Source organism: Suricata suricatta, chromosome 9 (genome assembly GCF_006229205.1).
Source record: "Suricata suricatta isolate VVHF042 chromosome 9, meerkat_22Aug2017_6uvM2_HiC, whole genome shotgun sequence".
Classification (NCBI taxonomy): domain Eukaryota; kingdom Metazoa; phylum Chordata; class Mammalia; order Carnivora; family Herpestidae; genus Suricata; species Suricata suricatta.
In genome coordinates, this window is record NC_043708.1 from 12,650,513 (window position 1) to 12,663,868 (window position 13,356).

General features: G+C 42.9%; 1 protein-coding gene and 1 long non-coding RNA gene across 7 annotated transcripts in view; both read left to right on the forward strand.

Moving 5' to 3' along the window:
• Positions 1-10,732, forward strand: part of LOC115302613 — a 49,532-nt gene extending 38,800 nt beyond the window's left edge. Inside the window, exons 5-7 of one of the 3 annotated variants that reach the window (XR_003913555.1) lie at positions 4,302-4,482; positions 9,953-10,020; positions 10,702-10,732. This is a non-coding gene — a long non-coding RNA (uncharacterized LOC115302613). Of the gene's footprint in view, positions 1-4,301; positions 4,488-4,737; positions 5,903-9,952; positions 10,021-10,701 lie in introns of those variants that run through there. The other 2 variants (XR_003913559.1, XR_003913557.1) reach the window with 2 other exon arrangements.
• Positions 10,733-11,745: 1,013 nt separating this feature from the next.
• The window catches only part of NRDE2 (NRDE-2, necessary for RNA interference, domain containing), a 50,173-nt gene continuing 48,562 nt past the window's right edge, over positions 11,746-13,356 (forward strand). For 3 of the 4 annotated variants that reach the window (XR_003912963.1, XM_029950766.1, XM_029950768.1), the window contains exon 1: positions 11,749-11,896. Coding sequence is in view for 2 of the 4 variants with exons in the window: in XM_029950766.1 (XP_029806626.1) it covers positions 11,833-11,896 (64 nt within the window). In the remaining 2 variants the exon portion in view is untranslated. Of the gene's footprint in view, positions 11,897-13,356 lie in introns of all 4 variants that reach the window. The other variant, XR_003912964.1, reaches the window with a different exon arrangement.

The following is a 13,356-nucleotide window of genomic DNA, read 5'->3' on the forward strand; positions in this document are numbered from 1 at the left end:
TAAGACCGTGACCTGAGCCAAAGTGAGATGCTTAATAGAATGAGCCGCTCAGGCACTCTGGGAATGTTTGTTATACTACATTCTGGTCAGGGCAGAAACATGGGTAGCTCTGTGTCTTATCTTATTTCTGACAATGGCTTTTCATGGTCTTGTTTTCTAAGACAGTAAAAAGAGGATAATAAATAAAGGAAAACCCAGTCTCCTCTCGAGTTCCTAAAGTGGGTGACCCAGCTCACCTTGAGAAAGGGGGTAGAGCAGACTAAGGTGGCAATTTAAGGTTGATTTTAGCTCAGGTCATGATCCCAGGATCATGGGATTGAGCCCTTTGTCAGACTCCGAGTTAAGTGTGGAGCCTGGTAAAGATGCTCTCTCTCTCTCTCTTTCCTCTGTCCCTCTCCCCGACTCATGTTCCCTCTCTCTCTCTAAGGAAAAAAATAACCTTCAAAAATAAGGTTAAAATCCCTTAGCATGGTGCAGTCCTGCCATGTGATTCCTATGCAAATCACGAGCAGTGAGTACAGACTTATAGGTTAAGGGCAGTGTCCCTAGTAAGACTGTTCTCACTTTAGATGCCAGCCACAAGTTCAGGGGTGCCCGGGCTCTCTGCTCTCCTGACCACCTGAGCACAAGTGCAGGAGGTCCCTCAGCCACCTAATGTATGAAATTTGCTACAACAAAGAACTCTCAGGAAAGTGCTATAGCTATGATTATAGTTTTATTATAAAGGATAAGGACCAGCCAAATAAAGAACATGGGAACATCCTGAATGTCGAGCTTCTGTGCACTTTCTTCATGGTATCAGGATGCACCACCCTCCCAGCACCCTGATGTGTTCATCGACCAGGAAGTTCATCGGAGAATTGATATCTCAAGTTTTATTGGGTTTCCTTACATAGACATGATTGATGGCATTATTATTATTGAACTCAATATGTTATTGAACTCAATCTCCCGCACCCCCTCCACTCCCTAGAGGTCAGCTGGCTCAAAGCCCAACCCTCTAATCACACAGTCTTTCCAGCCTATCTCCATCCTGAGTCCTCTTGCGAGCATAAACTTGGACCTCACTGTGGATAACAAAGAATCTTGGGAAATTCCAAGGATTTAGTACTTGGCTCAGAGGAAGAACCAGGGACAGGGACCAAATGTTTTACTGTACACCTCACGGCCTCAGGGTTTGCGGGGACCCCATCAAAGCCTCTCTCACTGCACCGCAGCCGCACAGCCCTGGCTGAGGGGTGGCGAACACAACTTGCTGTTTTAAAATTGAGACTTCTGCACTTGTTATTTCCTCTGCCTACATTTGTTTTCTCCTTGGTCTTCCCAGTGAACTCAGCCTTCATCATTTTTCAAGACTCGGGTCAGCAGCTTTACCTCTGTGGAGTCAGGCAGAGTTAGTCCCCACCTCCCCAGCCTGGCTAGTGCCCCTTGGTCACTTATGGATTATCTTTATGCTTACTTCTTCAGGCCAGAATTGCCTGTTGAGGTGTAGTGTTGGCGTGTGGTATAGTGATTTTGCTGAATAAATGTTTTATGAAGCTTTACCTTTATTATTTGAAGTTACATTTGTCTTTTTATTTATTAATTTTTTAAGTTAATTTATTTATTTTGAGAGAGAGATAGCATGCAAGCAAGGGAGGGGTAGAGAGATGTAGAGAAAGAATCCTAAGCAGGCTCTGAGCTGTCAGTGCTGAGCCCTACGGGGGATTCACACTCACAAACTGTGAGATCATGACCTGAGCTGAAATCAAGAGTCAGACACTTAACAGACTGAGCCACCCAGGTGCCCTGATATTTGTCTTTTTATTTATTTAAAAAATTTTTAATGTTTATTTCTCAGAGAGAGAGAGCACTGAGGAAAGGGAGAGAGAGGGAGACACAGAATCTGCAGCAGGTTGCAGGCTCTGAGTAGTCAGCACAGAGCCTGACATGGGGCCTGAACTCATGAACTGTGAGATCGTGACCTGAGCTGAAGTCAGACGCTTAACTGATTAAGCCACGCAGGTGCCCTGATATTTGTCTTTTTAGAAGGTGTCCTCTTGCCCTCCTTTGCTGCCATTTTCCCACCTCACTCCTCATGCTCCGGCACTCCACATGCTCCTCATTACAAACACCCATCTTGGCCGCTTGTGGATCTACCATTACGGTCTTGTGGCTCACAGTCCTGTCTGGCCATTCATGTTTTGGAGAACTCATGGATAAAATCAATGAAATGACACAAGCAAGATTTGATAAACATCTAGAAGTAGGATTGATTAAGTATTTGTGATCCCATCCATTGGATGAAATATTATACATTTAATACATGTTTATGACATTTGTAATAAAACAGAGAGATGCTTAGAATAGGAGGAAAAGTAATCATAACTATGATGAAAATATATACCCATAACCTAAGATACAAGAAAAGCAGAAATAGAAGCAAGAAAAGCCCTGTGTAGAAATACCCTGAAATAGTATTCAGGGTATTTCTTTGGGCAATGGAAATATGGGTGATTATTCTGCACTTGCTTCATATTTCCCTGTGTTTAAAACTTTTTCTGTATCAAGCATGTATTGCATGCTTAAAATGGAAAGGAGAGTTCCTTTCTGGATTCCTAAATAGATGGGCAAAAGGTGAAACCAAAATTTAGACACTTTCACTCGCAACTGGAATTTACAAGGGAAAAAATCCACACTTTTGCTCCTTTGGGCTGTGACAGGAGGCAGTGAAAAGAGAGGTGTAGATGGAAACAGAGGGGAGAGGTGTCAACTGGCCACGTCTTGCCTCACACTTAAAAGATACGGGACCACGAGCCAGCGAGACAAGTCAGCAAGGTAAAGACGTTGTTAAATGGAGACGGAGGCCAAACCAGTTCTTTTCTAGACAAAGAAAGGCAGCCTGACCAGTGGAGATTTAACCGTTTGCTTATGTAAAAATTATTTAAAACAGAAGGTTTATTGTTGATTTCTTTCATTATCAATATAGCTATAACACACATGCCATTTTTGGGATGCCAAAATGCTCGGTCTGTTAAGCACCTGACTCTCGGTTTTGGCTCAGGTCATGATCTCATGGTTTCGCAGGTTCAAACCATGCATTGGGCTCTGCACTGACAGCAGGGAGTCTGCTTGGGGTCCTCTCTCCCTCTCTCTCTGCCCCTCCCCTGCTCATGCTGTCTCTGTCTCTCTCAAGATAAAACAAAACAAAACAAAACAGCCATATACCACTTTCTGGAAGAGCATTCATGACAACAAAAGTAGAATTCTTTCAGGGCATATTGGGAAGAGGTCCTAGTTTAAGAGTAAGCTACCCAAGAAAATGCATTTAACCTTTTGAATCTCTGGTGAAAATCACTTCCCACCCAGGGGGACTGACTGGCTCAGTCAGTAGAGCAAAAGACTCTTGATCTTGGGTTGTGAGTTTATGCCCCACATTGGGAGTAGAGCTTATATTTAAAAAAATCACCTTTTTCCCAAGGCTCTTAGGAAATGACTCAGCCTGACCACACAACTCTCTTTATAAGAGAGTAAACCTAAATGAGCTTCCTTCTAAAGAGTGTTCTCCCTGGCTGACATCCTTCTCTAATTTCTGCAAAACCTCGCAAAACCTTGGGGCACCTCGGTGGCTCTGTCGGTTAAGCATCTGACTTTGGCTCACGTCATGATCTCACAGTTAGGGAGTTTGAGCCCCGCATCGGGCTCTGTGCTGACAGCTGAGCTTCGAGTCTGCTTCGGATTCTGTCTCCTTCTCTCTCTCTGGCCCACACTGCTCATGCTCTGTCTGTCTCTCTCTCAGAAATAAATAGGGGCACCTGGGTGGCTCAGTCAGTCAATTGTCTGACTCTCGGTTTTCGGCTCAGGTCATGATCTTGGGGTTTCATGAGTTCCAGCCCCACATTGGGCTGTGTGCTGATGGTGTGGGGCCTGCTTGGGATTCTCTCTCTCTCTTCAACCCCCCCCGCCCCTCCCCTACTCACTCTGTTTCTGTCTCTCTCAAAATAAATAAACTTTAAAAAAATTTAAAAAAGAAAGCAACATAAAATTTTTTAAAAACTCTCAAAACCTTACACATTTCAAACAGGTCTTTGAGTGTGTTAATTGTGATTAAGTACAAAGTGGCTAACTTAGCTATGATTGTAGAACTATTGCTTGCGATTGTGTCTACATATTGAGGCATTTCCAACTTAGGACACCTCCACCACCTCCAACACCAACAACAAAATGGGAAGCAGATCACACCAATAGAGTGGCTCAAGCTCTTCTTTATTCTTGCTGGACCTCTGGTTTCAAAGGCACATTTTCTTTCTTTTGCTTTATAGAGACCACCAGAAAGCTCCTTGAGGCCGAATGAGTTCAGAGACCTGTTTCTCCAGTTTGCCTGAGTCAGTGAGCGAGGAGTCCTTCCTTCTTAAGATGAAAGGAGTTTGCTCTCACGTGTTCTAGGCGAACCAGTTTAAAAGTCTCATTCATCACTGAAATGCATTGGAACACCTCCAGACGGTAAGGTAATGACCTTGAGTGTGGAAATGGTGTCATGTACTCATCCATTCCATATTGCTTAGGGCTCTTAGTTGTGAAAGCAAGTCAACTTGAATCTATTTGGCTGAAATGGGGAATGTCTTATAAGGATATGAGGTTGTTTCCCAGAATCCAAGCATAGGAATGAGACGCCAGGGGCAGGTGGAATGAGCTTCCCCAAATCTCTGGGACTCTCTTCTGCAACTCACGTCTGCTTTCATCTTTCTCTCCTAACAGGCAGGTTTCCTCTGCTCCTCTGCCAGCTCCTGGGCTTCTACATCCTGCAGTCCAGACACACAGAGAGGTCACTTTCTTCTCTCAGCTCTAGTTCCCAAATCCCTGGAGAAGAACTTTGCTTGGCCTGGCTTGGGTCAGACAGAGTTGAGCACTTACCAGCTGAAGCCTTGACTGAGTTGGGTCACATACCTACCGGGGACACTCAGGTGGGGCCAGGACAGCCAGGCCACAGTGACCACCTCCCGGATTCAGGAAAGAGGCTGCTAATTAGGCAAAACAATAGGAGTCCACAGCCTATTCTTTTCCCTATAATATCCTTCTCCAAACATAGATGGGAATCACGCAGGCATTCTTTTGCCAACAAACAAGGGCTAAGCACTTACTGACTTTGTGTCCAAGTGCCTCCTGGCTGTCTGTGTCTTCACACTGTGTCTCCTATGACATTGCTTTCAGGCTGTTTTCCATAGCTTTCAGCCTCTACTCATTTTTCATTCTTCATGGCCAGATGGGCTGCCTACTCGCTGGGACCCAACTGAACATCTCTCATCCAACTCCTGCAACTAAACCAGACCGCCTTTCCGCAGATCTCTCCTGCACAATCTCCTCCGCTGCTCCTTCACATAGCTTCCCTCCCGCCAGCCCCAGAGAAAAGATTCATTCTTGTCGTGTCTGGAGGTGATCAAAATCCATGAGGCGGTGCAGGCTAAATGAGAACACACTGGGAAGTAAGATGGATCTAGAACAGCAAGTGCCTGGCTAGAGGGAGTAATCTCTGCCACAAAGAATAGAAGAAGTACAAGTGGATGAGTGGTGCATTCTCACCCTTTAGTCAAACTACATATGAAGCCAAATCAGAATTTGAAATCATTTTTGGCTTATTATAAGAAATCCCTGCCACAGACACCGGAAATACCCAAAGTCAGTAGGGTCAAATAATAACAAAATAATAACAATAACAACAACAGTTAAAGTGAGCTGTTCCTATGCAGTCTGGAGTGGAATTTCCTATGTAGAAAAGACTATTCAAAAATTTACTTTTAGGGGCACATGGGTAGCTCAGTCTGTTGGGCATATGACTCTTGGGCTCAGCTCAGATTAAGATCCCAGGGTCGTGGGATCAAGCCCCACATTGGACTCTGCTGACAGCATGCAGCCTGCTTGGGATTCTCTCTCTCTCTCTCTGCCCCTCCCCTACTCACAAACTCTCTCTTTCTCAAAATAAGTAAAATAAACTTAAATTTTACTTTAAGCTTTGTTGAATGACGTAGACTTTGCAAGCATCCAGCACACTATGGACATAGGTCAAATTGACCCACTACTTATTTTTATGGCCCTGGGTTAAGAACATTTTTTACAAGTGTTGAAAAAAAGAGAATAATATTTTGTGACATATGAAAATTATATGACATTTAAACTTCAATGTAGTTGACACAGAGACCCCCATGTCCTGCTAAGTCTAATATATTTACTGTGCGACTTTTATCAGAAAAAGTTTGGTGACCCCTGGCTTAAAAGGTGTTTAGTTTATGGAAACAATAAATTCAAAACCTTACTGTGTTCTTAAACCACCATGATCAAGCTACAGAACGTTTCCATCACCCCCAAGAGATTCTGCATGCCTTCTGGGATACCTCTCCCAGAGCCCTGTGCAACCACGGATCTCTACTGTAGATTCTGTTACTATATATTAATTTGCATTTCCTAGAAATTTGTATAAATAGAACCATATGGTAAGTACTCTTGTGTCTGCCTGTTTTTGCACACAGCATACAGATTTTGAGATTCATTCATATTGTTGTGTCTCAGTAATTTGTTCCCTTTTATTGTTACACTTTTTAGAAAAGTAAACTTTTTGATTTTTAGTTTAACAGTTTTGTATTATGGGGGCACCTGGGTTACTCAGTTGGTTAATCATCCAACTTCCACTGAGGTCACGATCTCACAGTTCTATGTTTGAGCCCCACACCAGGCTCTGTGCTGACAGCTTGGAGTCTGGAACCTGTTTTGGATTCTGTGTCTCCCTCTTTCTCTGCTCCTCCCTTGCTCACACTATCTAGAAATAAAAATAAACATTAAAATTTTTTAAATTTTCTATTATAGAATATTTCAACATTCTACCAAAAAAGGCCAAAATAATAGTACATATTTACATTACTTCAACAATGATCAACTTAGCGTTAATCATCTGGCTTCAACCATACCTCTCCCCTTAACTTCCTCCTATATTTGAAGCAAGTCCTTGGCAATGTACCATTTCACTTGTGAGCCTTTTGGTATGTATATCTAAAAGACGCAGACTCTTTAAAAAATATGTAATCACAGCACCTTTAGCATGCCTACACAATTTTAACAATACTTCCTTAATTTTATGAATTATCCAGCCAGCGTGCATATTTCCAGTGGCTGGTTTCATACTGTTATCATTTTACTCACGTAGTTTGTATGTATGAATCCGAGTCCTAATAAGATCTGTGCATTACTGTTGGTCAATATGCCTCTCAAGTCTCTTATAATCTATGTCTCTCTTTTTATTTTAAAGATTTTATTTTAAGTGATCTCCACACCCAACATGGGGCCCAAACCCACAACCCTGAGATCCAGAGTTACACATTCCATGGACTGAGCCAGCAAGGAGCCCCTCTTTTTATTTTATTTATTTATTTATTTTGAGAGAGAGAGAGAGAAAACAGGTGAGTGGGGGAGGGGCAGAGAGAGGGAGAATCTGAAGCAGGTTCTGCACACTGTCAGCACAGAGCCTGATGGGGGGCTCCATCTACAAAACTGAGAACATGACCTGAGTGGAAATCAAGAATTGGATGCTCAACCAATTGAGCTACCCACGTGCCCCACCTCCTCTTTGTTTTTGTTTTTAAAAATATGTATTTATTTAAGTAATCTCTACATCCAACGTGGGGCTCAAACTCATGACCCGAAGATCAAGAGTCACACCCTCTTCTGACTAAGCCAGCCAGGCACCCCTGTATGTCTCTTTTTGACTTTATTTCCCCCCCTTGTGTTTTATTTCTTGTAAGAACCAGGTGGTTTATTCTATACAGTTTCAGGGTTTTACTGATTGCGTTGCCTGGCATTTTTACATTTTCCTCTGCCTTCTTCATTTCCTGAAAACTGGCTGTTGACTATAAAGGAATGTTTTTTAAATTTTTTGAATGTTTATTTATTGGAGAGAGAGAGAGAGAGATACAGACAGACAGACAGACAGAACATGAGTGGGGGAGGGGCAGAGAGAGAGACGGAGACACAGAATCTAAAGCAGATTCCAGGCTCTGAGCTGTCAGCACAGAGCCTGACATGGGGCTCAAACTCATGAACCACGAGATCATGACCTGGGCCGAAGTCTGTCATGTAACCAACTGAGCCACCCAGGCGCCAGAGGAATAGACGTTCTGATTGAGAAACAATGTTTTTAAATGTTCACGTTCAGCTTATGAATTTTATTTTATTTATAAGTCTAGTAAATTTTAGCAATACTTTGAAGGGGTCTTGAATAATGTTTGTTTCAATTTATAAGGATAGTTAATTAAACACTGCGCAATGTAATACAGAAGACTTTGGGGGCGGCAAACTATGGCCACCGTGGCTCACGTTGTTTTTGTAACCACAGTGTTGTTAGTACATAGCCACGTCCCTTAGTTTATGTATTTATTACCTATGGCTGCTTTTTCAACACAAGGGTAGAACTTAAAAACTGTGACAGAGACTCTCTGGCCCGCAAAGCCAAATATATTTACTTTCTGGGGGCGCCTGGGTGGCTCAGTCGGTTAAGTGTCCGGCTTCAGTTCAGGTCATGATCTCATGGTTTGTGGATTCAAGCCCCGCATCGGGCTCTGTGCTGACAGCTCAGAGCCTGGAGCCTGCTTCGGATTCTGTGTCTCCCTCTCTCTCTGACCCTCCCCTGCTCGAGCTCTCTTTGTCTCTCAAAAATAAATGAAAAGCATTAAAAGACATATTTACTTTCTGGCCCTTTAGGAAAAAGCTTGCTGACGTTTGCTCTGAATTTATATATTTCATATACATTTATAGATTTAATATATTTTCTTTTCTTTTCAGGTAATTTTAAGCATTAATGTTTATAAAGCTAAGGAATTACACTTACACGTACAGTAAACTTTATATTCTCTTTCATGTTCTGAAACTGCATAAACTTCATAAGGTTTCAACTTAAAATCAGGGGTTTGTATCAGTTACTCAATTAAACACTTTATTTTGTGAATTAATTAATTACTTTTAGTAATCTTTACATCCAATGTGGGACTCAAACGGCACAAGCCAGGTGTCCCTTGATTGTACACTTTAAATTGGTTTTTTAGGGGCACCTGCATGGCTAAGTTCGTTAAGCATCCAACTCTAGATTTCAGCTCAGGGCATGATCTCACAGTTTGTGAGTTAGAGCCCCGCACTACTAGTGTGGAGCCTGCTTGGGATTCATTCTTTTTCCTTCTTTCTGTCCCTCCCCAGCTTATTCTCTTTCTCTCTCTAAGTAAATAAATAAGCCTAAAAAATATTAAAAATTTTTTTGTTTTTTTCATTAATTAATTTATTTTGAGAGAGAGAGCGTGAGCAGGGGAGAGAGGCTGAGGAAAAGAGAGAAAGGGAGAGAGAGAGAGAATCTTAAGCTCAGCGTGGAGCCTGACTTGGGGCTCAGACTCATGACTCTGGGATCATGACCTGAGACCAAACCCAGGGTTGGATGCTCAACCCACTAATCTACCCAGGCGCCCCGTTAAATTGTTCTTACAAGGGTCCTCTCTTAAGCCAAATTCTCCTATGCGTTTGTAGTACAGAAAATATCTAACACGTTGAGATTCTTTTGGACTACAGGAACATTACTATTATGGTTTGGTTTTCCTAAACCTCGCGTACGACTGACTTTTCTGGAATGGAACGGTACGGAGCACTGGGGAAGACTCCCGCCAGCCAGGCAGTCATCTGCTAAGGAGACAGATGCTGTGCCAACTGAGATAACTCAGAGCTGGAGATTTTGGTAGAACCTGAGTTTTAAAGCTGCAGGCATGCAAAGGTTTACTACCCCCACTATCATACCAAACCCCTTCTTGTAATTACTAAGTAGAGGTCTGCAGACTTGAATGGTGCTCATTTTGGACTCACATAAGCACAGCAGCTTTCTTGACCCCATCCATCCCTTGATTAGATTTGTGGCTGTTTGGTTTCTAATGTATTTTTTCTTTAACTCTAGAGATCTTTGAGCCCATGGGATCCAAAGAAATATATTTTCATTTATCTATTTTCACCTGCAAAACCAGAGTATGTATCTCTAATATATAAGAACTCTATTATATCTATGATTTTTTTAAGTAGGCTCTAAGTCTAATGTGAGGTGTGAACTCACAACTCCAAGATCAAGAGTCACCTGCTCTACAGACGAAGGCAGCCAGGCACCCCTGTGGGAACTTTAAAAAGTAATCTTAGTGCCATTAGTTCATCTAATCAAATTAACAAGAATCACTTGGTGAAATCTAATACTCTACCCACCTCTTATTTTTCCATCTGCCTCAAAAAGATGTTTTTATAAGGTCCAATCAGAATTATAACAAGGTCATATATTGTGTTTGGTTGATACATCTCTAAAGGTCTTTTAATCTATTGCAATGTTCTGTACCCGTAAAGCCATCGATTTGTTGAAGGAACTGGGTTATTTTCTATAATTTCCTATGTTCTGGATTTGGCAGATGCTTCTAGGTGGTATGAACTCTTTAAATTTTCTTTGTCCCCTATATTTCTAGTAGTAGGCTTGATTAAATTGATTCAAAAAAATTTTTTTGGTCAAGAATACTACTTAGGTGGGTGAATGTAGTTTCTATCCGTTGAACTTGACAGGACCTTTCATTCTTTTATATTCCTAAGATATCTTAAAAAATATATATATATACTTAAAATTTTTAATGTTATTTATTTATTTTAATGTTTTATTTATTTTTGATACAGACAGAGACAGAGCATGAAAGGGGGAGGGGCAGAGAGAGAAGGAGACACAGAACTGGAAGCAGGCTCCAGGCTCTGAGCCAGCTGTCAGCACAGAGCCTGATGCGGGGCTCGAACCCACAACGTGAGATCTGACCTGAGCGGAAGTCGGAGGTTTAACCCACTGAGCCACCCAGGTACCCCTGTTATTTGTTTTTGAGAGATAGAGACAACATGAGCACGGGAGGGTCAAAGAGAGAGGGAGATACAGAATCTGAAGCAGGCTCCAGGCTCTGAGCTAGCTGTCAGCACAGAGCCTGACCTGGGGTTCGAACCCACGAACCGTGAGATCATGACATGAGCTGAAGCTGGCAGTTCAACCAACTGAGCCACCCAGGCGCCCCTTAAAAAATGTTTTTTAATGTTTATTTATTTTTGAGAGAGACAGAGCACAAGTAGGGGAAGGGCAGAGAGAGAGGGAGACACAGAATCTGAAGCAGGTTTCAGGCTCCAAGCTGTCAGCACAGAGCCCGATGCTGGCCTCAAACTCACGAACTGTGGGATCATGATCTGAGCAGAAGTTGGATGCTTAACCAACTGAGCCACCCAGGCGCCCCCTATTCCTAAAATATTTTAAAAGGTAAACTGAATTCTGGATATCTCACATGACTTCGATTTGGATTTGCAGTCACAACTCACATAATAGCTAACTTTTATCAAGTGCTTTCCACAGGCCAGGTACAATGCCAACTAAGCACCTTACTTATAAGGCCCATTTAATATTAGGAACATTTTGCAAATGAGGAAGCTGAACATCACAGGTTGATTAATTTGACCCAGTTAATGATGGAGTGGGTTCAGGGGTCAACTGGAATCCCAGTTCCTACTTTCGGCTCTGAACAATTCCACATCCGGTCTCTGAGTCTTCCGGTTCTAACAGGAGCCTTCCAGTAACAATTACTGCGAAGTGGCTCCGCCCCGTTACGCCCTGCCCCGCCCCTCCTCGCCCAGCATTGTCCCGGGTCCAGCCCGGGGGAGTGCGGGGGGTAAAAAACCACACTTCCCAGAGTGCACCGCAACCGCGAAGGCCTCATTACCGGCGTCCGCTCGCGGGCGCCATTTCTGTAGGGGGGAACGGCAGTGCGGCCTGTGGCCATGGCGCTGTTCCCGGCCTTTGCAGGCATTGGTGAGGCTTCCCATAGCGGCAGCGCCAGGAAAGGTAAGCAAACAAAAGGGGTGAAGAAGTCACCCGGCGGGATTATAAAGGAGCTTCTCGGTCTTAGGTCTCGGTCCTTGCCTTGGATTTGTTTATCCATTTGTATCCCAGAGTTCTTAGCGGTACTGCAAAGCCTTCTGGGAAGGGCTCCTGCCGCGTCCGGGCTTCTGGGTTCGAGTTGCAGAGTAATGGGTGTAGAAAAAGACACCGAGGAGAGGCCCTGGAGCTGGGACTTTGATGTTGTCAAGCTCTTGGACCCCATTCTTGAGCTGAGCCTCAGTTACTTCATGTATAAAAGGGAGATCACAGTACCCTGCATTTCAAGGAGTTTCCTTAACGCAGATGCTGGGTGTTTTTATTACATCTTTCTTCCTTCCCCGTTTTATTTCTGAAATGCTTATTGAGTTTATATCTTGTCAGACTCAGAGCTAGGGATTGGGACTCAAAGCCTGAGCAAAGGCAAGTTCTCACCAGCAGGACGCAGGTGCTGGGAGTCAGAGCTATTTATTGAGGGTCTCATGGGCGCCAGCTGATAGTATTACATATTCTTTTTATGCCCTAAGCATTCCCAGGAAGTCTGCGTTATTAACCAGTGAGGCACAGTGAATTGTAGTTTAAAGTAATTAATTCTAAATCATAGCCTTATGTGGCAGAGTCCAGTGGTGTCTGGCACCTCTGTTTTAGCCTTTCTAGTTCGCACACTTCTTTTTTGGTAATGCCCCACATAATTGTGAGTAATTTCGAATATAATTAGTGTAGTTTTTGGCTAGCCTTTGCTAGACCTTAATTTCCATGTGGTCAGGGACAGTGTCTATGCATGGTAGCATAACCTAGCCCCCAGCACAGGTCCCAAATATGGGAGGTATTCAATAAATGTTTGCTGAATATACAGACCAATAGTAGGTATTTCACAAAGTAACAGAAAAGGAAAGATATTGTAGATATCTTAGCACAAGTGAGCTACAGAAATCCTGGCTTCTGATTGGAATTTCAAAGAAGGCTTTGTATAGGAGCTTACTTTTGCAAGGGGTCTTCCAGAGGGTGGGATTTGAACGAATGGAGATCGTGGAAGGGCATTCCAGGGCCTTCAAAAACATGCAGGAAGGAAATTGTGTGACCTGTGCAGAACTGCCGAGAGTCCAGTTGGAAATACAGAGGGCACGAAGAGGAGCCTTGGGAAAAATGATTGAGACTGGTGGTGAGGAAGGGTAGTGACTTCAGGAACTGTCAAGGGTTTATCCTTTACTTGGGGAAGATGAAATAGAAAGTTTAAAGGGGAGTGTTGGTCTTGCCATTTATCTTAAGATATTTCTCAAATGTCTTCTTGGTATTCAGCATCAGGATAATGTTGGTAAAATTGCTTTTTATGAAGTACTATATTAAAAAAATTTAAACATCACTTAATGAAATTAACTAGAATTCTTTAATGTGATCTAATTTCTAGTCTGTTCAAATTTCCCAAC